This window comes from Equus quagga, chromosome 12 (assembly GCF_021613505.1).
Source record: "Equus quagga isolate Etosha38 chromosome 12, UCLA_HA_Equagga_1.0, whole genome shotgun sequence".
Classification (NCBI taxonomy): domain Eukaryota; kingdom Metazoa; phylum Chordata; class Mammalia; order Perissodactyla; family Equidae; genus Equus; species Equus quagga.
Genome location: NC_060278.1, coordinates 81,654,226 through 81,681,422, shown reverse-complemented (window position 1 = coordinate 81,681,422; position 27,197 = coordinate 81,654,226). Strand labels below are relative to the sequence as shown.

At 42.5% G+C, this 27,197-nt stretch overlaps 1 protein-coding gene across 7 annotated transcripts in view; it reads right to left on the bottom strand.

Annotated features, from left to right (window-relative positions):
• LOC124248540 (RING finger protein 37) overlaps nucleotides 1-27,010 on the bottom strand; it is a 34,250-nt gene extending 7,240 nt beyond the window's left edge. Inside the window, exons 1-4 of one of the 7 annotated variants that reach the window (XM_046678706.1) lie at nucleotides 26,739-26,998; nucleotides 25,271-25,508; nucleotides 22,024-22,079; nucleotides 665-759 (exon numbers count right to left, since the gene is read on the bottom strand). In XM_046678706.1, coding sequence (XP_046534662.1) covers nucleotides 665-718 — 54 coding nt within the window. In that variant the 5' untranslated portion in view covers nucleotides 719-759; nucleotides 22,024-22,079; nucleotides 25,271-25,508; nucleotides 26,739-26,998. The other 6 variants (XM_046678703.1, XM_046678707.1, XM_046678705.1 and 3 more) reach the window with 6 other exon arrangements.
• Between the last annotated feature and the right edge of the window lie 187 nt (nucleotides 27,011-27,197).

Here is a 27,197-nt window from a genome sequence, read left to right as displayed (position 1 = left end):
ACAAGAACCACAAAAAACTATGGGAAATTTAAAACAGTCAATGTTCTAGGAGAGGTGGGATTGTAACTTTTTCCCCTTTTAGTATTTCTAACATTTGTTATAACCAATGGAGATTTTAAGATATCTTTGTCTGAAAGAGTCAGCTTAACAATGTGGGACCCTTCTGAAATAGTACAGTGTGGGCATAAACTTTTAGGGGAGGGGTTCAATTTTCCCCTTGGAGTTTCCTTATTCCCTTCTCTGAGCTGTGGAAAGATACTCTCCTTTGCACAAAATGGAAAACAGCTTAATCCAAGCAATAAAGAACAAGAAATCCAAATAACAAATATAAGCCATTATATCTAGCATGAGAAGTTAGCAAGAAGAATGGGGTAGAGGGTATTTCCACCTTCACTAGGACTTTGAGTGGAATCAGAACTTATCATCAGAGGGAAGAGTACAATGACTACGACCCTCCAGAAAATGAGTCACAGCTCACCCTGTAACAGTGCTAACTCGAGAGGGGCAGCCTGACCCATGCTTACATATCAGCTGGTGGCATCTAAAACAATGAGGGTGAAAGCACATTAAGCCTGAATTAAGTCCACATAGACAAGGTAGGAAATGGGGAAAAACATGAAAAATATCGTATATTTATTTACATGCATATACTTGCTTTATTTACCTTGTTGCAGTAAATTCTTGGTCTGAACTGTGGAAGGCAAAGATTTATTACCATCTTTGTGGCTGAAAGGACAGCTTCCAAGCATCAGAAATAGCCTTAAATAAAAGATAAAACTTGGTGTGAGACAAGTTAAAATTTAATTCTAAACTTTTAGCAGTTGATTCCTAAGAGAAGAGAATCAAACAGGATAACAAAAACTTTAACACTCACACTCTTGTGATCTATACTCACTCTCTTTGTATCCTACATGTGATGCTGGGAAAAAAGCTAGTCACTAAAAAACTGCAGAGGAGATTTCTATTGCTGACTGACCAGGGTGGCAAAGACTGCCGGTTCTCTGGCTGACAGCTGGAGGCAAAAGCCTGTCACCTCTGCAGGTGGGGGGGTCTCCAGAGGAAAAGGAGGGTCAAAAGTGGCTGAGCTCAGAGAAAGAGCAGGACTGCTTAACTAGAGGGTTCAGAATGGAAAGAGTCACAGAAAATAATCATAGTGGTGCTAGGCATCTTTGTCATTTAACACTTGTCAATGCAATTACATTTTCTTATTAAAACAAAAACAATTAGAAGAGTCAAAAACATCATTATTGAAAATCTTAGGGTTGGAAGCACCTTAAAAGGACATCTAGGGGCTGGCCCAGTGGTACAGCGGTTAAGTTCGCGCATTCTGCTTCAGCGGCCTGGGGTTCTCTGGTTCGGATCCCAGGCGCGGACGCACACACTGCTTATCAAGCCATGCTGTGGCAGGCATCCCACATACAAAGTAGAGGAAGAGGGCACAGATGTTAGCTCAAGGCCAATCTTCCTCAGCAAAAAGGGGAGGATTGGCAGTGGATGTTAGCTCAGGGCTAGTCTTCCTAAAAAAACAACAAAAAAAGGGACATCTAGGGGCTGGCCCAGTGGCACGGTGGTTAAGTTTGTGTGCTCCACTTGGGCGGCCCAGGGTTTGCCAGTTTGGATCCCAGGCTCAGACCTACACACTGCTTATCAAGCTATGTTGTGGCAGGCATCCCACATATAAAATAGAGGAAGATGGACACAGATGTTAGCTCAGGGCCAATCTTCCTCATCAAAAAGAGGAGGACTGGCGGTGGATGTTAGCTCAGGGCTGATCTTCCTCAAAAAAAACAAAGACATCTAATCCAAGTAGTCATTTTAATGACCAATGTCCAGGGTGGGGGAAACAGGTGAAAGTGGTCAAAAGGTATAAACTTCTGGTTGTAAGATAAATAAGTAATGGGGATGTAATGTACAGCATGTTGACTATAGTTAAAATAACATATTGTGTATTTGAAAGTTGCTAAGAGAGCAGATCTTAAAAGTTCTCATCAGGAGCTGGCCGAGTGGTGCAGCGGTTAAGTTCGCACATTCTGCTTCGGCTGCCAGGGGTTTGCTGGTTCAGATCCAGGGTGCGGACATGGCACTGCTTGGCACGCCATGCTGTGGCAGGTGTCCCAAATATAAAATAGAGGAAGATGGGCATGGATGTTAGCTCAGGGCCAGTCTTCCTCAGCGAAAAGAGGAGGATTGGCAGCAGATGTTAGTTCAGGGCTAATCTTCCTCAAAAAAAAACAAAGTTCTCATCACAAGAAAATAAATTCTAACTGTGAGGTGATGGATATTAACTTATGTTAATGATTTTGCAATATATACATATATCGAATCATTGTTGTGCATCTTAAACTTACATAATGTTATATGTCAATTATATCTCAATAAAAGTGGAAGAAAAAATGACCAATGTCCAGCAGCCTTTGGTACTCCCTGGAGAAAAGCCGGGAAGCCACTAGCAACATCCCTCCCAATGGCAAGCCTCTCCAATGGATCCGAAATCCTTGGGTGAGGCCAGCCACCCGTTTTTCCATGTGGCAGACAAGGCCATGAAGAACTCTTTTTCTTTTTTTTTTTTTAAGATTTTTTTCTTTTTCTCCCCAAAGCCCCCTGGTACAGAGTTATGTATTTTTAGTTGTGGGTCCTTCTAGTTGTGGCATGTGGGATGCTGCCTCAGCATGGCTTGATGAGCAGTGCCCTGTCCAGGCCCAGGACTCGAACTGGCGAAACCCTGGGCCACCACAGTGAAGTGCGCGAACTTAACCACTCGGCCACAGGGCCGGGCCCCGTGAAGAACTCTTTTAGCCCAACAGGGACAGGGTCACTCTCTGGGGTCATCTTGTTGTCATGATCAGTAGACGCCACTTGCAGAGGCCAGGCATGTTGGGCATCCTACAACATTTTAGTAGGCCGTTTCTGCACAGTGAAGAGCTGCCATGGGACCTTTAAAAGTTTATCATCTCAGCCTAGTCCCCTAACTCAGCTTTACATATGAATACAAATTTTTTTTTGCTTGAGGAAGATTCGCCCTGAGCTAACATCTGTGCCAATCTTCCTCTACTTTGTAGGTGGGGCACCTCCAGAGCATGGCTCATGAGTGGATTAGGTCTGCATCCAGGATCCAAACCTGTGAACCTGGACCACCGAAGTGGAGCACACAGAACTTTAACTACTCAGCCATGGGGCTGGCCCCACAATGTATTTCTTAAATCATTTTAATATATGCTTAATTTTCTAGGAAGGGAATTTCCATGTAAATCATAGAGAGATCATACTTTATTTCATTCAGATCTTTGCTAAGAGGTGTTCACCATTTCTGAAAACTACATCACTGACAGCAATGCTAATAAACCTGACAATCATCTGCATTTACAGCAGCCTATATTCTAGGTTATTCTACATGTTGGTAAAAGCTTCTGATTACTTTTTTATGCCTTCCAGTATGGTCATATCAAACATTTACACATGAGAATAAATTTTACTATCACACTTTAAAATTTCTCCTTTATATTACTGTTAGGGCATCTGTGTGTATGTATGTATGCATGTCTATGTGTGTATGTACGTAGGAATGTATGTGTGTCTATACCTACACACACATATACATGCACACACGTTTGTTTTTTAAAAAATAATGTACATAAGTGGGGCTGGCCCCGTTGCCGAGTGGTTAAGCTCATGCGCTCTGCTGCATGCGGCCCAGTGTTTCATTGGTTTGAATCCTGGGCGCAGACATGGCACTGCTCATCAAACCACGCTGAGGCAGCATCCCACATGCCACAACTAGAAGGACCCACAACTAAAATACACAACTATGAACGGGGGGGATTTGGGGAGAAAAAGCAGAAAGGAAAAAAAAGCTTTCTTATATATGGCAATAACTGGTTAGAAAAATTAATGGGATAAAAGGGTCCTATTCATAAATAGCAACCTTAGCAAGAAACACATAAGACCCCTTGAGGAAAAAATTGACGAGTGGTGCCATGTCCACGCCCAGGATCCAAACCAGCAAAACCCTGGGCCGCCGCAGCGGGGTGTGCGAACTTAACCACTTGGCCATGGGGACAGCCCTAAGAAAGATTATCATTTTGGTATCCTTACTATGTGTCCGCTTGTCTTATTGAATTCATTGATTTAACAGATTTTCAGTTATTTTCTACAATCTCAGTAATAATGAGAGCCTCTTTTTCAAGATGGTAACTCTTATTTCTGTCTCTCTTCTTACTACATTAGTTAGAACTTCCAGAATTATATGAAATAATAAAGAGTTGCCATGATTGTTTTGTTCCCATTAGGAAATGCCTCTTGTGTTTCATCTTTGAGCATAATTCTGATTTTTAGATTGAAATATTCTTTTTATGTTAATAGAGCATTCTAATTTTCATAGTTTTTTGAAAATTGGAGATATGCTTTGAATTCTGATTTTCCCTATATATTGTGTTTTATTATTTTTCTTATCTTACAGACTGAGATATAGCACATTTTCCTAATTTTAAACCATCCTTTTATTCCTAGGATAGGCTTGATTTGGTTTTAGCAGATTGTTCCTTAAATGTTATTCAAATTCTATTGAATTTGATTGCTCATATTTAATTTTAGATGAGATATTACTGCACATTCACAGAACATTTACAAGCCCTGTGCTAGGTTCTGGAGTATAGAGATAAAAATGAAATGGTCAGGTGGTGAAACTATTCTGTATGATACTATACTGGTAGATACATGACATTATGCATTTGTCAAAACTCACAGAACTGGGGCCAGCCTGGCAGCATAGCGGTTAAGTTCACACGCTCCATTTTGGTGGCCTGGGGTTCGCAGGTTCGGATCCCGGGCAAGAGCTATCACTGCTTGTCAAGCCATGCTGTGGCAGCATCCCACATAAAATAGAGGAAGACTGGCACAGATGTTAGCTCAGTGACAATCTTCCTCAAGCAAAAAGAGAAAGACTGGCAACAGATGTTAGCTCAGGGCCAATCTTCCTTACATACACAAAAAAACAAAACTCACAGAACTGTACAACACGAAGAGTGAACCTTAATGTAAACTATGGGCTTTGGTTAATAACAACATATCAATATTGCCTCATCAATTACAACAAATGTACTGCACTAACGCAAGATGTTAATAATAGGGGAAACTATGTGCAAGGGAGAAGAGGAGGTATTTGGGAACTCTATATTATCTGATCAATTTTCCTGTAAATCTAAAACTGCTCTAAAAAATTAATAATAATAATGAATGATTGGGGAAGAAAGTGACTGAAAACAAATTAGGACTAGAGATCAAACTGAAACAAGTGACTGTGTCATTACAGGACAAGGGTGGCAGACCCTTTTTAAAAAATCTTACAAATCATGCTATCTGTTTCTTTGGGAAATAGTGATGCCTAAACACTGTAGAATTCTATAGGATTCTGGCTGCCAACGAGGTCTTTGTATTATGTTTTCATCTCTCTGGTTCCAACATCCCTGATCTTTTAAGGTCAAGTGCCTCCTGCCTTAATGCCTAATCCAGAAAAAAAGAAAGGCTTACCATATGAAAATGCAAACAGCCTTATCCAGGAAGACTGCCTCCTCAGCCCTGACTAGGAAATGGCCATGTAACCTGGGCTCATTGCAAATACTGTCCAGTAAATACCTATAAATTATTGTCTCCTTCTCCAGATTTGGCATCTAAATACAAGAGAGACTGAGTAGAAATTGCGGGCCACAGATCATGGCTAAAGTTCCCTGCAGCTCAGAGAAGTAGCCTGGAGCCAAATAACGGCACTATAAAACAGCAAGATAATAGAGGTTATAAGCAGATAATATATGTCAACTTTCATTATAGAGATTTTTTCTTTTTATTACAAAATATTTCAGATAAAAAGGTAAAGAACATAACATAGTAGACACTCTTATGCCCACCACCTAGACTGAGCAAATGTTAACATTTTGCCATGCTTGCTTCTCATTTCAGTATAAAGAGAAAAATTTTAAAGGTATAAACAAAACCGACCAACAATCTTATTTTCTCTCCCCTTTTACCAAGAGGAAAGCTCTATCTTAAGTTTGTGTCTCTCATTCAAATCAGTATAAGTACGTGTGTATACAAAAGCACGCAGCAGTCTGTGTATTTTCAATGTACCTTAAAGATAAAATACCATGTGTATCATCTTGCAACTTGCTTTTCTATGAAGCATTATTATTTTAAGATTTGAAATGTATATGTCTAGTTTATTCATTTTAACTTCTTCATAGTCTTCAATTATATGACTGAAATACAGTTTATTTCTCCATTGCCCTATTACTTACGTTGTTTGTAATTTTTTACTATGAAAAAAAAGCTGCAATAAATATTCTCTACAAGTCTTCTTGTGAAAAAAAAAAATGAAATGAAATGGTCTTGTCCTCCAGTCTTGAGGCATTACAGATTTTCTTCCAGCAAAGATTACGGAATACAAAGGTTTGTAATAGAGCTTTCCGCAGATGACACTTAGAGTGGGAAGTGTGGCCTAAATCAACGTTTTTCAATTTGTGGTTTCAAAATCAAATTATGGGTTGAAGAAAGGAAATATTAACTAAAAGAGAATACAAAATACCAAAATGCACATAGTATGGGCATTATTTCATGAAACTTTTGTTTCAGTTTTCTACAAACACATATAACAAATGTATTTACTAGATCTAATATAAAATGAATTTCTTATTGGGGCTTTTTTTTTTTAGGAAGATTAGCCCTGAGCTAACATCCACTGCCAACCCTCCTCTTCTTACTGAGGAAGATTGGCCCTGAGCTAATATTCGTGCCCACTCTCCTCTACTTTATATGTGGGACGCCTGCCACAGCATGGCTCGACAAGCGGTGTATAGGTCTGCATCCAGGATCAGAACCAGCGAACCCCGGGCTGCCGAAGAGAAGTGCATGAATTTAACTGCTTTGCTGCTGGGCTGGCCCCTTAGTGTGGCGCCTGATGAAAAAAATGGAAAACCTCTGGCGAAAAGTATACCCAGAAGTCAGGGAAGAATTCACAGGAGTAATGTTTGAACTGGAGACAACTAAGACACACGCCTGACTGCATGGGCAACTCTGAAGAGGGACAGACACCACATCCTAATGGAACAATATGCTTGACTATAGGAGCCAAGAGGCAAGAACAGGAACAAAAGGGGAAGGGCTAAAGGGAGAGGGACCAGGAAGAGTCAAAGCATAGAGATGAAACAGTGTGAGGTAAGTCCAGGAAAGGCTGAATATGCCACTTAGCTAGAGGGGAGAGGAGGAGGCAGGGCTGGAAAGGCAGATGGAGTCAGATGGACAGGGCCTTGAATGTCATGCCAAGGAGCTTCAGACTACTTTACCTGGTGGGCTGTGGCACTGTTTTTCCAAACTGCAGATCAAGAATTAAGAATTCAAATTACTGAACCACAACTAGCACTTTTTTTTAAGTAGAATAGAAAGAAAATGTCACAGTGTACCACACGAGGGTGAAACTCTGAAATATGTGTGTCTCTATATAGAGAGAGAGAGAGACACACACACACATTTATCTAAAACTATATCTAGCTATCTATCTACTTATTCTGGGTTTTAATGTAGAAGACACTTCTTACTAAGGGTTGTAAAAAAACTTTGAAAGCTACTGGTCAGAGGAAAGTTACAGAAAGCTTATAACCAGGGAAAGAAATGACACTAATGAAAAGTCTGCCATTAACCTCCCAGATGACAATGGCAATTTTGAACCACTTAGAGGCAATTCACCCTTCAGGGGTTTCCCCTTTCCTCCGGCTGTTATGTTCCCACTATACTTTTTGTACTACATGAGGGGCTATCTTTGCAAATGGCTTCCTGAAGACATCAAAGATGAGCATCAAAGTACAAACTACTTAGAAATAAACTGGCAGTCTCAGTTTTTTCCTTCAATTTTTTTTGAGGGAGGGGTATTCTTGAAAAAGAGGAAGGAGAAAAATGAACTATGCATAACGTATTACTAAGCATTTCACAAGGATTTCAAAGCTACCTTCTAGGAAATCTTTTATTTTAAAAAATTTTAATTAAACTTTTTATCTTAAGATAATTATAGTTTCACATGCAGTCCTAAGCAGCAATACAGGGATCCCATGTACCCTTTAACCACGTCTCCCCACTGGTAACGTCTTGCACATAGTACATCACGACCAGGAAACTGACAATGATACCATCCACAGATCTTACTCAGATTTCACCAGTTTTACATGCACTCATTTGTGTGTGCCTGTGTGTTTAATTGTAAGCAATTTTACTCTATGTGTAGATTTGTGTAATCACTACCATAGTCAAGCTATAGTACAGATCCATCACCACAGGGATCCCCTGTACGCCTTTTAAGAAGCCTTTTATTTTACAAATCCAAATGTCTATTACCACAGAAGTCTTGAAGGTCTTCACCCAGATATAAACCCCTCAACTGAAGACTCCAGTTAATCCCATTATCAGTGTAGATACACTGCAAGAAACAAACTTGAATGACACATGTTTATGCTTGGTGTACCTGTCACTTAAACGATAAATATGACTATGTAAAAAATGCAAAAGTAGGGGGCTGGCCTAGTGGCTCAACAGTTAAGTTCACATGTTCCGCTTCGGCAGCCCATAGTTCGCCAGTTTGGATCCCAGGTGCGGACCTACACACCATTTATCAAGCCATGCTGTGGCAGGCGTCCCACATACAAAGGAGAGGATGGGCATGGATGTTAGCTCAGGGCCAGTCTTCCTCAGCAAAAAGAGGAGGACTGGCGGCAGATATTAGCTCAGGGCTAATCTTCCTCAGAAAAAAAAAACCCAGCAAAAGTATATATAAAATAAAGAGAAAGAACACAAAACAGAAGTATTACGATCACATATTAGTTAAAAGTCTACATCTAGGAATATGTATGCAGGAATAGTTTGGGAGGTAATGGTAGACATGTAGAAATTTAAAATATGCAATGTATTAGAGTGGTAGGAAAGTTTTTTTTTCCTTTCATGTGTTTAAAAAGTTGACATGAGTACTCAGACAACTGGACCGGGTCCCTGATGTCGCAGGATGATATCAGAGAGGAATGAGGCTCTAGATACAAGCTCAGAGTATTTCTTGCAGGTGACAGCCCCTACAGGACTGGATATCCAGATGGAGTCAGACCTTTCTCCTCTGCCTCCCTGTACTCAGGCTGAGGGAGGGAAAGTGCAAGGGAAGGGATGAGAAGGGATCCAGAGGTAGGGTGACCCACTATGTGGTCTATCTGAAACTGAGGGGTTTTCCAGAATTCGGAACTTTCAGTGCTAAAACCAGGAAAGTCCTGGGAAAACTGGGACAAGTTGGTCATCCTATCTGAAAGGTTTCTGTCTGCGTTTCCTTGGAGCTTGAAGCAGCCAAGCAACCTTTTTGTTGTTGAGGACACTTGGGGGTGGGAAAGTGTAGAGGGATAATTTAGAAGAGAATAAGGTGACCATGACACTTTCTGAACACCTCAGCATCCATCTTCCTTTGGCCTACAAAGAAGCTGCCATAGATGAGTTATACAACCTGATTTTTGAGTCTCACGAAAATGTAATGGAAAGTAATTCTGGCAGACACACATAATTTTAAAGACTAGGCTCAAACAGGTTACAGAGGGAAAAAAAAAAGAAGAAAAGATTACCTGTCAAATAAGAGAAAAGCATTTAACCTCAAAGAGTGGGTGGAATACCAATGCACTGAGCAATTTTATAAATTGGGCACTTCAGCTTTTAAAGAAGTACAATACTTCTTATAATTTCTAAATTGAGATACTTGTCCATCCGTGAAAAAAATCTGGCTGGTGTGCATTTTCCTTAGAGCCGGTTAAAATGAAAGACAGCTGTCCCAGCCCATCCCACACAGTCACCCACCAGTGCGAGGTAAGCAGGGAGACAAGAACACAAGAGCAATCCTATACACTTGTAGCCAATTCACCCTTCAATGGCTTAATATGTACAAGGGATTCTGCTAGGCACAAGTGGACACAGTTTTTACTCTTTAGACATTCACAGGTTCAAAACAAGGCAGATGGGCAAAGGGTTCTAATACTATTTCCTCAGTGCCTTAATAGCAGTGCCAGCAAAACTGTATGGGAACCCAGGTGAGGCAGCCAGGCTCTCCATGTACAAACCTGAACCCTAACTCCGTCCCTCTCTTCCAGGGCCTTATTCCATCTGTTCTTGCCTCTTTCCTGAATCCTCAACTTATCTCTGACTACAGAATCCTTTCCTTAACAAGTAAACATTGCTCCAGTCTCTTCTGCCCCCAAGAGCCCCCTCAAAAAAAGCCTTGCCTTGCTGCTATATGTCTTTCTTAGGGTTGCCAACCTAACAAACAAAAACACACACTTAAATCTGAAATTTGGATAAATGGATTTTTTTTTTTTTTAGTAAAGCAATGTTCCATGTACTATTTGAGACATACTTACACTAAAAAATTACTAATTGCACATTCAGCAAACTATGAATAGAAAGGAACTTCCTCAACATGATAAAGAGCAATTATGAAAAACCCATAGCTAAATCATATCAATGGTGAAAGACTGATACCCCTAATATCAGGTCTGAGACAAGGATGCTTTCACCATTCCTATTCAATTTTGTACTATAAGTTCTAGCCAGAGAAAGTGGGCAAGAAAAAGAAACAAAAAGGCATCCAAAGTGGAAAGGAAGAAGTAAAACTCTCTACCCACAGATGACATGACCCCATACACAGAAAATCCTAAACACACACACACAAAACCTATTAGAGCTAATAAAAGAATTAAGCAAAACTGCAGGGTAAATTAGTTGTAACTTCTATACACTAGCAATGAGCAATTTACAAAGGCAATTAAGAAAATAATTCCATTTACAACAGCACCAAAAAGAATAAAATACTCAGGAATAAATTTAACTGAGAAGGTATAAGACTTGTACACTGAAAACTACAAAATGTTGCTGAAAGAAATTAAAGAAGACAAATAAATGGAAAGACATCTCGTGTTCATGGATGGGAAGACTTACTATTGTTAAGATTGAAAAGATGCTAATATCATTAGTCGCTAGGGAAATGCACATCAAAACCACAACGACATACCACTTCACACTCATTAGGATGGCTATTTTTCAAAAAAAAGTGTAAGCAAAGATGTGAAGAAAGTGGAACCCCAGAACACTGCTGTAGCAATGTAAAATGGCACAGCCACTGCAGAAGACAGTTTGGCAGTTCCTGAATAAGTTAAACATAGAACTAACATACGACCCAGCAATTTCACTCCTGGGTACATACTCAAAAATACTGAAAACAAGTGTTCAAACAAAAACTTGTACATGAATGTTCACAGCAGCAACAGTCACAATAGTCAAAAGGTCCATCAACTGAGCAATGGATAAACAAGATATGGTAACATCCACACTATGGTCTATTATTAGCCATAAAAAAGAATGAAGTACTGGTACATGCTATAAAACATGGATCCTTGAAAACATTACACTAACTAAAAGGAGCCAGACAAAAGGCTATGTATTGTACAATTCCAGTTATATGACGTATCCATAATATGAAAATTCAGAGAGACAGAAAGCAGACTAGCAGTTTTCAGGGTCTGGGGGAGGGGGACGTAGGAGTGACTGCTTAATGGGTATGTTTCTTTTTGGAGTGAAAAAAATGTTCTGGAACTAAATAGTGATGACTAGTTACACAACACTATCCATGTACTATCACTGAATCGTACACTTTGCTTAAAATGGCCAATTTTATGTGTATTTTACCACAAAAAGTATTCATTACTTATCTGAAATTCAAATTTAACTGGGCATCCTGTATTTTATCTAGCAATCCTAGTCCCATTCTAAATCCTGCTCAAGTTTCCCCTTCCCCTCAAAGCTTCTCAAGGAATTTCCTCAACATTTGCAATCCATTCCTTAACTCCCATTCGTTCAACAGGTGTGCAATCCGGCTTTGCCCCGCCAATTAAACTCCAACTGCTATTGTTAAGGTAATCAATGATATCCAAGTCGCCAAATTTATTGAAGATTTTTCAGTTCTTGCCTTAATTGCTCTCTCCCCAGCAAGTGACATACAAACTCCCTCTCTTGAAATACTCTCTTTTCCCTTTGGCTTCTTTCTGTGCAGTAAAAGTTAACTCAGCAGGTGTGGGTGTTCAAATCCTCCGCATTCAAAAGAAACTGGCCCTTCATCAGTTCCTAGGAGATAAACTCTAAGCCCTGGAAACATCCTGCCTAATAAGACGATCTATATATACTTGGGGCCTTGGGCCATGCCGGACAGTTTAGGCTAACAATATGATTTATGGTGGGAGCCTTGGGCCATGCTGTATCAGCCCGACCTCTGGAAGGGCTGGAGACTGAGTGACTAAGCTCTGCCATGTGGGGCACTCCAAGCTTACATGACTGACTCCCAATAAAACCCTGCAATGCAAGGCTCAGATGAGCTTTCCTGATTGGCAATATCTGTACGTGTTGTCAAACATCACTGCTGGGAGAATTAAGAGCTGTCCTCATGACTCCACTGGAAGAGGACAACTGAAAGCTTGTGCCTGGTCTCTCCACTATATTTCTTGCTGATTTTAATCTCTATGCTTTCACTGTAACAAACCATAACTTTGAATATAACAGCTTTTTTGAATTCTGTGAGTCCTCCAAGGGAGGGTGGTCCCTGGGATCCCTGTCATACTTCTCTGTCACCGTTTTTCCTAAGTCAGATTATCTAGCTGTTCTTTTTCTGTCTTTATCACTGGATCTCCTTTGCTTTGCCCTCTCACAAACGCTGGTATTCCATTCTTGGTAATCTTCCCTGTTCCCCACCTGCATTAACCTCCTTCCCACCAGTCCCAGGCAATTTCACTCATCTGTAGTTCTGACTGCCACCTGTCCTCATCCTCATTTGAGACCCCAATCTGGACCTTTCTGCTTGAAGGCCCATCTGAGCATGACCAGGGCAGACTCATCATTAACCCTCTACCCAAACATCTTTCCTGCTTTGATCCCTATTTTAGTTGCCGACTCTGTATGAATCAAGGCATCAAAATCATCATTCCTCAGTCCAATCAATTAGCAAGTCTTGTCTTTTTCCCCTTCCAAACATCTCTGGAATTTGCTTTCCATTTCCATAGTTCTGGCCCTCATTATCTCTCACCCGAGCTCGTGCACACATTGGTGAAGCATTCTCCCTGACCTATCTCACATATCCTCCACTCCTCAATCTAGTTCCATCCTGCTCTTTACCTAACATTTCTAAAACATGAATCTGTCCAGTTACTGTCTGACTTAGATCTTGTTAGCAGCACCCCAGCCCTTGCAGACTTAGGCTCTTTAGCAAGGCCATAAGGCCTTTGTGACCCAGATACTCTCCACCTCTCCTGACCCACCCTCCACCTTCCTTCCCCCTGCAACTCTCCAGCATTGTCCAGTCACTCTAAATTCCCAGACCACACTCACTAAACGATATTATCGATGTGCCAGGACCCATTCTAGGTGCTGGAGATAAATTAGTTAACCAGACCAAGTTAACTCAAAGGGCTGTCTTCCAAAAGGGAAACCAAGAAGTAAATAAATAAAGCATAACTTCTGATCCTGCTGAATGCAGTGAAGAAAATGAAGCTGGAGAAGGTGAAAGCATGATCAAAGGCCAATGGGGTACTGTTTTAGTTAGCATGGATGGAGAAGTCCTTTCTGAAGAAGTGATCTTTGAGAACTACATAATGGTGGGAGAGATCCTTTTTAAAAGAAATTCTCACAGACTCCACATGTTTACAAAAGTTGCTTACATATATGCAATCTCCTTATGCTTGTGGCTATAATATAACCACACCTGAAGCCCACTAGACCTCCTATTAGGGAAGGTAACGTTTCCTTCTCATCTGAGCTACTTGCTATGAAAAACATCCTGCCTGGTCTTCAGATGTGGAACCACTGGCCCAACAGGCACTTAAACATTTCTACTCTTCTAGGTCCAATTTTAGGAAGAAAATGTCCTGGAAGCAGGGTGGTGGTGTTATGCAAGAGAAGTAGAAACACAGAAGAGTGGGCTAAGAGGAAGATATTGAGCTCACTAATTCTGAAATGGCTCTTTAAAACAGGAAGAACCAGCAACTACTGAGGACAACCAACCAAATCTAAACAAGAATGAGAAGGACTTTAGAAGGTGTGAAGAAAACATGCATGGGGGGAAGAAATCCTGAAATGTAAGTGAAGTGGGAAAAGATTCTTATTTTAAAACAAGGTATATGAAAACTACTTTTAAAAAATTGGTTTTATGGGGCTGACCCGGTGGTGTAGTGATTAAGTTTGTGCACTCTGCTTCGGTGGCCTTGGGTTTGCAGCTTCAGATCCCTGGCATGGACCTACACACTGCTCATTAAGCAGTGATGGCCTCCCACATACAAAGTAGAGGAAGAATGGCATAGATGTTAGTTCAGTGACAATTTTCCTCAAGCAAAAAGAGGAAGATTGGCAACAGATGTTAGCTCAGGACCAATCTTCCTCCCCCGCAAAAAGGCTTTAGACAATGTCTGACTATACCTTTGTCCTAAAAATTCAAAGTAACTGTGAGATAAGGCTGGTAAACAGAGAAATAAAAATGAAAACAAATTACTTGACCATAGGACACTTTAAGATGTTTATTATTTACCAGCACAAATTCGCAGCAATTTGTACAACTGGACCAGGTTACAATTAATTCACAGTGACATACACTAGCTTCAATCTGCCACGGACAAGAGCACAACTAAGTCTCCTCCACAGGTGATTTTATTATCAAACCTACATTCTGGCTTTTATAACTGTTTCATAACATCTGGTACAGGGCACATCTACAGTCTTTGAGTAGAAATGCCCCAAAGGTCCTTCAGAGAGCAGCGGTGAACACTTTCTCATGGAGGAATGCCAGCTTTTCTAAGCGAGTTCGTTTCAGTAGTGGGAGCCATTCCCAGTGAGATAACTCTACCACACGGTACCCAAGCCGATTCAGCTGCCGCCTCTTCATATTGTGCAGTCCAAGCAGATTCCTGGAACCATAGCAATACTGGTTCTTGTTTGTCAACTGAACAGCCAGTTTCACTCGTGGGGCCTGCATGTAGCCTGGGGGACACAGGCTAGCCATCTCCATGGCCCCCAATCTGTCTGCCACATTGCAAAAGGAGGCCCCCAAGTGTATGGCTGCCTTCTTCTCTAATTCCATGGGCTGCTGCCCAGTCTCTGACTCAGCTTCCTCCTGGAAATGCCCTCTTGATTTCCCTTTTAGTAGCTGATTCATCAAATCATCCGTAAGGCTGACTCCCACATGCTTAAGCCTTAATTTGGCTACATCTTCAGTTGGTGTGGCTTCTCTGTTAAATGGTAATGGCTTCAGGTTAACATCAAGCTGGACTTCTAAGTCAGAAGATCGGGTATGAGTCAAAATCATATGGTGCTTGATGTACTGAGGCCCACCCAACATGGTCTCAAGTAAAAAGAGAGCTTCTAGGAATTCAGGCTTTGACATCATATCCTTCCTTGCTAAATTCCATAGCATTTCCGACCCCTCTTGCTGAAGGTGAGAACAAAGACGATTGCCTCTGTAATCTGGACACTCAATGCCAACTATACCATCAAGAGTATACAGCTCCTTAGTGAGTTCAAACTTACTTCTCTCTTGAGCTAACCTGATAAACCCTGGACTCAAAGCAAAATCGATGAGCTCTACCGGAAAGTATTCAGAAAATGCCAGGCCCAGCAGGCAGGTGAGCAGGTGTTCTGGATATCGGTTGAACTCAGGCATCTTTCTGTGAATCTCATTTATCAGGCTAGAATAAAACTCTTCTGCATTGGGTGGCTTATAATTCAGAGTTCCAAATGACCACAGAATCTTGGCAACATCTTTACTTCGACAGTATGCTACCCTAGAAGGCAAAGAAGCAGCCACGGCATTCATTACCCCTTCATCCAAGAAGTGTAAGGCTGAACAGGCAAGAGTCAGGTGCATGACACCCTGAACTCCCAGGGAAGGAATTCGCTGAGGAGCAATCTGTCCAAATTGCTTCATGAAATTTATGTGATCCACATGAGTGAAACGAAACATTTTAAGAATATTCACTAAGGCATAACTACTCAGATGCTGCATGTCAGCACAAGCCAGGTCTCCAATTTTCCGCATGACAAATTCAGAGAGACTACTACTTGATTTAAAGAACCCCAAACAGATTGTACCAACCTCCTCTAAATTGATCAAATCTATATACTTGAGGATCAATGATTCCAGTTTTTGCATTAGGTCCTGGGGTACCTGACGACTTTCACCTATAATATAAATTAAATGAATCAGCTGGGACAAGGATAGACCTTTCCAGTGCAAATTAAGATAACTAAAAAAGATTTTTAAAAACCGAGGTACTTTGCGGCCCAAGTACCGCCAGAGGTCAGCCACCAAGAGAAGTTGATCCAGACTCATCTCCCATACCTTATGGCAAAAGTTGGTTTCATACACATCTAACATTGGATGGGAGTGAGGGATCCCTAAACTGACAAAGGCTTTCAAGATATTGATCAGATCTGGGGAGTCAAAGAGTTGTATGTTTTTCACACTCAGCTGGCAGAGCAAAGCAAAGCTGGCACTAGATAGCAGAACAGAATGCTGCTCTGCAGGCAAAGAGCTCAGCTTACAGAAATAATCAGCAATGATTTGAGGCTGGAGATTATCCCGATACACTGTAACTTTGTGCAAAATTAGTTCACCTTCTGAAACAGACAAGGGCTGACAAGTCTCAGATCTGTTATAGCTGTGAAGTTGGTACTCTGGTCTTAGCTGTAGGAAAACTCGGGGGTCTTTAAAGGAATCAAAAGCTTCTATATCCTCTTTATCAATCCTCATGGCCCTGGGTGAGCCCGGATTCAACGTGCTGGCCTTAGAGGCAGAAGCTCTACTGAATTCCAAACTTGGGAGAGCACTGCTGGTTGTCAGGATTCTCCGAGAAGAGAAGGTAGTACAAATGTTCTCAACTTTTTTGGTAGGATGGCAGAGGCCACTGTGTTCTGGAGGGTCTTGTCCCTTGGGCCATGTGTAGCTTCCTACATTCCAATATGCCGCTCTTTGGGTTGCACTGTAGGCAGAAGGACTGCAAAACGCTTGACGTACTAAAGGTTTTAACAGCTTGAGAGTGGCTGCCATTCTGGTGTCAGTACTGATCGTTTTGGCAGTCAGAACACAGTCCTCACAGGTTTGACCAGGTACTTTCTTGTTTACATGGTGCTTGATTACAGCTGGATGGGGAGGCGTTCCACAGAAACTGCCTGGAAATCTTCGGCATTTCACAAGAGCCATGGATCACAAATGACTGGGCCAGAATTGGTGCCAGATACTGAAAAAAGGGTAGATGAAGAATAAGTGGCTTCCACCTATCACAATACCAAAATTTACACATTATAAGAAATGGATTAAAGCTACACTGCCGTCCACTCAAGTAAGTTCAATGCTAGTGAATGCCCAAACCACAAGACAGCATACATCAAGGATAAATTCCATGTGCCTTGCATAAAGGCACAGGAAAACCACAAACCCAAGGTATTATTGGGCAGTTCTCTGGACTGCTGCTCAGTCCAGACTTCCTTCTGGACTTCCTCTTCCCTCTGAACAGACTTCTTTTATTGTAGAAGGAAAGCAGCAATGGTTAGAGAAGAGACGGTTGCTCTGCTAACACTCAGAAGGAAGGAGGAAGGTAGATTCCCAAAAAGGAAGCTGGGAACAAAAGTGAGCAACATATTCCATCTCTGATATCAACACATAAACGTCCCACTTGGAGAATAAGAAAGCTGGTAAAAGCTGACGTGCTAACATCAAAGTAAAAAGTGGAACTCGGTGTAAGTTTAATTAATTATACTCTGTTCCTAAAGTACAGAACTTTTTATTACAGAATTCGGTTGTTCTAATACTGCTCCTGTACGTTTTAGAAGATGCCTATTCTCCTCTCCAGGCTTATAAGAGAGTTTGAATCACTGTTACACGGTAGTCATGCACTTGGGAAATATATAGCCATGCGTCACTTAACAACAGGAATACATTCTGAGAAATGTGTCACGCAATTCCACTGTTGTGTGAACATCATAGAGTGTACTAACACAAACCTAGATGGTATAGCCTACTCACACCTAGGCTATATGGTACTAATCTTACAGAACCAGCATTATATGTGTTCTGTCGTTGACTGAAACATCATTACACAGCACATGACGGTACTCAAAAACGCACGCATTTTTGTGGTGGAGGGCAAAAGGCTGAGGCCCTGTTCACTGTCAATTCATGGGTGGGAAGCAAAGAGCATCTCAAAGCTGGGCTCAGGGAACACCAATTCACACGACTGCCCCTGCTGACAAACCAAGGGAGCAACACAGCTTTCCTCCGCAGGAGGTGGATTTGCAATGCTTCCAGCGAGTCAGGTGTTGATTATCCAGCCTGTGAGTAGCACAAAACCCATTTTTCTCCCATGGTAGAAACCATGAGAGGCTATGAAATTGACTCTGCTGTACTCTTGCTTTCTCTAAATGCTTACTGTCTTTCCTTCCACTTGAGAAATGCTAAAGCCTGACAAGCAAAACCCAGGGAGCCCTGAGCTGCCAAGATAGGGAGCAGACAGGGCTGTGCTGCAGAAAAATCCCATGAGGGTTCTGATGGTGTCAAAATGACTCCCTGAAATGCCTGCCCAACTCTCCTGTCAGCCCCTTCCTTCTAGAGCCCACAGCATAAGAACTAGGGGAGGCCAGTGGCTTTATTTGGTTAGCCCAATTACATAGGCTTCTCTGGGTGGCAGGAATATATGATCTAATTTCTTTGTAAACCAGAGCAGAATTCTTTTCCATTAAATCTTTATATACTTGATTCTTTACTGTGGCTTGTGGACCATTCTGCCTACCAAGTTTCAATCCGTGGGTCCAGATGCTACAGACCAGGTGGCAGCAAACTACGGCCTGGGGCCCAAATCTAGCCCTCCACCTGTTTTTCTAAGCAAAGTTTTATCAGAACACAGCCAGACCATTCATTACATATTGTCTATGGCTGCTTTCTCACCACAAGAGCAGAACTGAGTAATTTTGGCAGAGAACATGTCCTGCAAAGCATACAATATTTACTACCTGGCCCTTCAGAGGAAAAGTTTGCTATAGACCATCAGCTTATTCCTATGAATGCAGATGGCAACATTTTACAAATTAGAAAACATTAGGTAAATAGTACTGAAATAATTTTTTATTTAATATTTAGGTGATAATTGAAGATTTATGGCTCAAAATAGTCACTAGGAATCTCAATTAATACTGCAGCACAGGCATAGTGGGAACAAAAGAAACAGAAAGTAATGGAACTCTCCAGTTGACAGAACAAGGCTTTTAAGAAGACCTACTTTGGAACCTGGAATCTAAATTTAGTTCAACACAATGTGCAACTAAAACCATAAACTGTTCAAATCTCTGGTCTTTCACTGCATCTTGGGAACTAGATCTGAAGAAATTTAAAAAAAAATACAAAATTTTTTACTAAACAGCTGTGCTACTCTAAAGCAAAAAAGTGAAGATCCAAATGTCCACCCAGAAGGAGGCTGGTTTAGAGGATAAGTGTGAGGCAGGCATCAACACATGAAAAAGTAAATACAAATATTCAGCGCAACAAACAGAACAAACGGTGCGATCACTTAAAATAGCCTTACATAAAAAGAAAGTGACTATACAGATTCTTTGTGGGGAGATTTTCTATTATATCTTTGATAAATTAATTTTTCCCACTTTATATTGGGGTTAAAACTGTTAATACAGGGGCCAGCCGGTGGCCAAGTGGTTAAGTTCGCACGCTCCACTACAGCAGCCCAGGGTTTTGCTGGTTCGAATCCTGGGCGCGGACATGGCACTGCTCATCAGGCCATGCTGAGGCAGTGTCCCATATGCCATAACTAGAAGGACCCACAACTAAAAAAATATGCAACTGTGTACTGGGGGGAATTTGCAGAGAAAAAGCAGGAAAAAACAAAAAAAGAAGTTGTTAGCTGAAGTGCCAATCTTTAGGGGAAAAAAACCCAAAACTGTTAATACAGAAGAGTCTATGAATTAATTTAACAAATATCTTTATAAATGATATAATTTTAAAACCACATTAAATAATTTACATTACTTCAATTAATACTACCTAAGAGTACTTAATGAAATTAAGGCGCATGGTCTTGAAATGAACAAAAGAACCATTTCCTGGAACATCAATGTTTGACTGGTACAGATCCAGTGTTTTTAACTGATGTGGCTCTTTTTGATTTGCAAAAACATAGGCTAAGTCCCAAAATGGAAATAACAAAAGCCACAATTGTCTTAGCGACTCCTCCGTGCCAAGCCTTGTATGAGCTGTTTTATCTGCATTAGCTCCAATCCTTACAACCTTTCTGAAAGGGAGGTTTTAACCTCTCCATATTGTTGATGAGGAAAAGGAGACTCCATGAGATTAAGAAATCTGACGAAGGTTACAGCCAAAGCACAGAGTGGGGTCTGATGTCAAAGACTGATTCGAAAATCCACGTTGCTGGTGTATTGGAGAGATGAGAAAAGGAGCCAGATCCCAAACAAGGGAATGGGCAGGATCCTGAACAATGTATAGGCTTTCCAGGTGCAGGGAGCTGGAGGGTTAGAACTGGGTGAGCTCAAAAGCCCCTCACACCTCTAACAGTCTAAGATCCTAGCTGTCACCATTGTTAGTTTATACTACTTACAAAAAGAACAAAGAGAAGACCTCAGACTGAAATCTACATTTAAAAAATGGGTTTACAGGGGCTGGCCCCGTGGCCGAGTGGTTGAGTCTGTGCGCTCCGCTGCAGGCGGCCCAGTGTTTCGTTGGTTCGAGTCCTGGGCGCGGACATGGCACTGCTCGTCGGGCCACGCTGAGGCAGCGTCCCACGTGCTACAGCTGGAAGGACCCACAACGAGGAATATACAACTATGTACTGGGGGGCTTTGGGGAGAAAAAGGAAAAAAATAAAATCTTTAAAAAAAAAAAAATGGGTTTACAAGCTGCCTTAGTTATCAAGGTAAAGAGAATTACCACAATCTCTGAAGACCTGAAAGTTGACACAAGAGATATGGGATCCAGAATTTAGGGTTCAACATAGGAGAGAAGCAAAGGGAAACCCCAGGACAATGATGAAAGAACATCCCAGGACTACAGCTGTGGGCAGACATAAAGAGCAACGAGTTCTTGCTGGAAGAGATGGATATTACCTAGGAGAGGAGACTGACACTTCTAATGGATAATTTGGGGACCAAGAAGTAATAGGGAGAAAACCAAGCCATAACAATGGTAACAAAAATTATTAACGCGAGGAAAACAAAAAAGTTGTCCAAGACAGAAAATGTTATATTATACTCTGCTCAGCTGTGACTAATATTTATTAATATAAACCTTGAGTATCAGCCTAATCAAAACTTATGAGCAAACTATATTGGGAGGATGAAGGGAGGGGAAAAGGAGTAGGGGAGCTTGGGTAGTTATACAAGAGACCTAGAGCCTCAAAGTCAATAATAAAGAAATCAAAAGATTTTATAGGTATAGGTATGTCCTAAAAATCAAGAAATAGCAACACAAATGTTATCTAGAAATACACTGATAAATGCCAAAAGAAACAGACAAATAGTTAAACTGCCTCTGGGAAACAAAAATAGAGGGAAAAAAGAGAGGGAATTAACATTTAGTATTCTAAGCTCTACCAAACTATTTGATTGTGTAAACCATGTATATGTACAACTCTGACAAAAATTAAATTTACAAAATTTAAATGTACTAAGAGGAAATTAAGGTATTCTTCAAGAAGACAATCAGTGAATAGAGAAAGTAACCTTAACATTCAAGGAAAATGCTGAAAAGTTCTTTCCAGTGTAAGCACTTCCTACTGTCTAGAGCTCCTTTACGGATGCCCAGTAACAGAAATAATGACAAAATAAAGAATCTTAAAGGCATGCAGAGCCAAACTGCAAACAGCAAAACAGTAGCTACTTATTTTATCACCATGCAACTTTTAGCATTACTGTAGATACCATATCTATACACACAGGTCTGAAACATGACCACTTCAGAAGTTGGGTCTTGAGTACTGTGGGGAAGGAAAGGAAATAAACACAGGAAAGATACAGAACCAATAAAGCAGAACCATGGGAGAAAAAGCACTGCAAAGGAGAGGTCAGAAAGTGGTGCTCAAATAGAAAAAACACAGCTGAAAGAGACTTAGTTCCTCCTTAAGGACGCCCAGAGACTCTATAAGAAAGCTGGGAAGGGAACACTTTGAGACGTACAATCAATAACTCCTGACACCTTCTCTAAAGGTTCAAAGGTATTTGGCGTCATTTCACAAAGTCCCTTTCTTAGTTTAAGTGTCCCAAGTATACTCTCCTCCCTATCTCCTCTTTAGGGGTCCTAAAGAAGCAGAGTGGAACCTCAGAGACCCCTGGACTGTGGCTGTTTCAAAAGGCACTGCCCAAACCGCCCTGAACGATCTGACTCCACAGGAGCGAGGAGTCTTACCTTTCCACCTTCCAGTTACAGGTCTGAGCAAGGCTGAATAGCTTCATTTTAAACTACAGTCCAGAAGTTAGAAGTAAGCTAGGTAGAGGAAGGGAGCCCCCACATGCTAACTGTAAACTAAGTATATGACACTTCAGAATATTCAGTTTACTAGTTACTGGATCTCATCTTTTTTTTTTTTTTTGAGGAAGATTAGCCTTGAGCCAACATCTGCTGCTCATCTTCCTCTTTTTTTTTTTGCTGAGAAAGCCTGGCCCTGAGCTAACATCCGTGCCATCCTCCTCTACTTTATATGTGGGACGCCTACCACAGCATGGCTTGCCAAGGAGTGCCCTGTCTGCATCCAGGATCCGAACCCGCAAACCCCAGGTCACTGAAGCAGAATGTGCGCACTTAACCACTGCACCACCAGGCCCGCCCCAGGATCTCATCCTTTAATTCTGATTTCTGATCCTTTTGCTAGAAAGGTTTAATCCTCTTCTGTCCTGACAAAATTGCCACAAATAAATGGATACTTCAATCCTCATTCTTGTCTTAGCAAATAATTTGTTGAGCAACCCTGAGAACTAAAACAGCAAAAAACTAACTTTCTCTAAGTGCTGGAGTCTTCTGCAGAGTCTACAAAGCTTTAAAACCCCTGGTAAGGGCTTAGAGACTGACAGTAAGGACCTTTAGCTATCAATGCGGGCGCTAACTAGGCTAGACTCAACTTCTGCACTTCTGTTTCCACACAGGAGCAGAGCCTACATGAGAGGGGTCTGCTACTACTATGAAGGTAAAGCACTAGTGCAAAGGTGTTTAGGTCAAGTTAAGTGTAACCCACAGAACTAAGCCAAACCAAAATCAAGTCTAACAGCCCATCCCCTCCACTTTGTTCTAGCTTCCACGCTTATCAGAGAGAAAACAGCACATCACAATCATCTTTGAATTTTTTTTTAGCTTATATAGCCCTCTCCTTCCCTTCTAAGACTCTGCTATTCCTCTATCAGAATGGCAAGCAGGGTCTGGGTAGATATAGTCTGATACGACCCCATAGATGATTCTATTAGAGCCACTGCTGTTGAAAGGTTTCAGAGGACTCTGTCTTTAGAAAATCTCTGGGTATAACAACAGAGAGCAGAAAGTCATGTCCTCTCAGCCCATCTAAATGACACTACTACAGGGCTGACAAAATTCATGCAGATAAACAGAAGTATCTGGGGGATGGCTCAGTGGCCTAGTGGTTAAGTTTGCACACTCCACTTCAGAGGCCCAGGGTTTGCTGGTTTGGATCCTGGGCGTGGACGTACACGCCGCTCATCAACTCATGCTGTAGCGGCATCCCACACAGAAGAACTAAAGAACTTATAACTAGAATATACAACTATGTACTGGAGCTTTGGAGAGAAAAAAAAGTAAAGGAAAACTGGCAACAGATGTTAGCTCAGGGTCACTCTTCCTTACCAAAAAAAAAAAAAATTTTTTTTAAAAAGAGATCTATGTGTACCCACAGTCACATGAAAAAAATTCTCAAATAAATGGTCCAAGTATCTATCACTGTTAACCAAACACTTGATTTTATCTGTTTTCCTAGATTTGCAAGGCCACACAGTACAGTATCTCAGGCAAGTGGTGGGGGAACTTCAGAATTCTTTGATATCAAAGTTGCCTAATTTGCATGATGAATGACAAGGCCTTGCTGGGGATGAGAAAAATAAACCAATGAACGGGGAGGAAAACCATACTGACAAATAAATTAGACCTGCATAACTGCCAAAGGCTTCATTTCCTCAGTTGTCATGCAGCGCTGCGTCTCCAGGTTTTATTTTGGTCTACCAGGCAGCAGTGATTCCATCCCAGAACCTGCCCAAGGCCATTCAGAACAGTAAGTCGCAGAATCTAGTTCTGGAAAGGCAGCTGTTCTTACTATTCACAAAGTGAGCCCAAAGTGCAGAAAACACGAATTCAGATTACAGCAGCAACAAATGACTGAAGCACAAAACACCAGCCATGTTGGTGCTAAAGCACTTGGCTACCAGCTCCACAGGACGAAGCAGTGTCCAAGGGTCTACAGGGAGTGAGCAATGAAGCATCACTGGGGCAGATCCATGAACGTAACTGGGATAAACAGGGCCCAAAGTTCCCTGAGTCAGGACAGAAGAGCTGTGTCATGATTCATACGGATAGATAAAGAGCAATTATTTTTCTCAACCCTGAAAAGAAAAAAAGGAGGGGGACATCAATAATACTCTTAGTTAGGCTTGTGCAACCAGAAACTGTCTGTTAAAAATGGGCCAAAGGTATATATCGTAGTGATATTTACTGAAGACTCACCCCATCCCAGCTACTAAGCAAAATACTTTGCTGTTCAAAGTGTGGCCTGCGGAGCAGCGGCCTCAGCCTCACCTGGAAGCTAGTCAGAAACGCGGAATCTCAGGCCCCACCTCAGACCTACAGAATCAGATCTCCAGATCCCCAAGTGATTCGCATGCACGTTAGGTGCGGCAGAATATCTCACTACATTCTCACAACAGCCTTGTAAGGCAAGTACTGTTATTATCTCCGCCTCACAGAAGGAAGATCAAGGCTCAGATAAGCCGCCTGCCCAAGGTCATATAACTCCGGAGTGGCGGGGGTCGCCGCGGTTCTCCCTAGAACCGGGCCTGCGAGAGGCGCGGAGCCGGGCGTCGGCACGCGCCGCCCAGGAAGGCGGGAGGCGCGGGCCAAGGCCTAACTCGGCAGGGAGCGGCCGCCCCGATCTCCTCGCCGGCCGCCGCCACTCACCTGAGCCTGGCGAGCGCGGGCGACGCGACACTAGAGCCCAGCTCCCGCCGTCTGCCGCGCCACGGCGACTCCTCCAGCAGCACCCGGGCCTCACAGCCCCACTTCCGGCCAACTGCCCGCTACTTCCGGCTGCTGCGCGAGTGACGGGTGCGGCCGAGGCTCAAAAGACTCCGTCAGCGTTTTCCAAGGACGTTTTCTATGGGAGGACGTTGCTGAGGAGACAGCTGGAGTCTAGGACCTGCGGCAGGGAAACAGCGCAGTGGATGGACCGCTCTGGAAGTCATCGAATAATCTATATACAGGTTCGAATCCCAGACTGGCACTCAGGGTTTTATGGCCTTGGCGAAGTCACGTGAACTCTCTAAACTGAGTTTCTCATCTATACAATGAGGATAATCATGCATTTATAGTAGAGATATATCTATAAAGTGCTCTCAGGAGAAGACTTAGTGATGGATAGACGAGCCTGTTAGCAGAAATGGATGTAAGGAGCTGGAGGTTGAGGAGGCCAGTGCTATGGCGGATGAGCTAGGGTGATCCCCCACCTTCCTAAGTAGGGGGGTTCACAACTGAGTCAGTATGGGCAACTAGGCAAGGAAGAGACTCTACCGAGACCTTCCAGGAGGACCTGGCCCCAGGCTGCCACGCCTAGTGACACTGGAGAGCTGCTGGTCAGAGTCGTCAATGCACTTGTCAGTGCTCTGGCTGCTGTTTTGCCCATCCTAAGAGATGTGAAGGGGACCTGAGAAATGGTGCTCCCTCCTGGGCATCATCTTGTCAGAGAGACAAAACCAATGCAGGGAGGACACTTCACCGCAAGAGGAGGCAAACTTGGCATCCCAACTCCTGAGCTCTGTAGAGGGCACTGTTTGCCTGGGTGTGAGCATTTGGAGCCTCAGACCACGGACACCACTGCTCAAGGAGAGTTTTCTGCGGCCAGACCAGAGCAAACACTGTTAGTTGCTGATTATGATGTTGTCCTTGCCACCTGAACCCAGAGAGAGTGGAGGGCCCATCCCCAGAGGATGAACTATGATTGCTCCTAGGCAGCCATGACAATCTTAGCCAAATGCTCAATTTCCCAGCCTTCCTTGAAGTGGGAGGAGCATGTGACTTGGTTCTGGCCGATGAAATTTAAAGGAAAATATGGTGGCAGAGTTCTGGGAAAGCTTTTACTCTTATGATAAAGTGGTGCTGCGTCAATCCCTTCATGGAGCTGTGGCAGCCACCTTGTGGCATGGAGGGGACAACATGCTAAGGATGGGAGAGGGGGATGAGAAGTCCAAATCCTTGATGAATCAACACCTCTGACACTTATGACCACATCCAGACTTTTTGTCAGGTGAGAGAAAATAAACAATTCTTTGAGGTCCCTGTAAATCACATGTGTTACTTATACCAGAATGCATTCTTGATTGGGGGCTTCGTGACAATAGCCAAAGGAATTATCTTAAAGGTCAGCACTTACCCCCAATGGTCAGCTCCCTGCTTGCAGCTTGCTTCGGTCCCTTTTGCCTTTGGGGCCTCACCACTACTTACAAACCCGTTCTCAGCCTTCATGCCTATGTATTCCACCCTCGAACACTGGCCAATTGCTGTAAGGTGGCTCAGGCTGCATCTAGCTGTCTTGAATCACCTGCCTTCTAGCCAGCAGCCTGGTGTCCAGATTCTGAGCTGGAACCAGCTTGAAACCCTTTTGGTGACAGTCTGGGCTAAAGAGAAAGCCCCATCCGGCAGAAGCGTGGAACCACAACTCCCCCTGGGCAACATGGAGGAACTTGGGCTTTGGGCCAACCTCCTGGCATGGTCCAGTGAGCACCTCCGGTCTCATGCCTCCTCTGGGAAACCTGTTTACTCCAGCTTTGCCCTCCACACCCCCTCACCCAGGCTTCACTTCCCACACCTGCAAGGCACAAGCAGGCCAAAG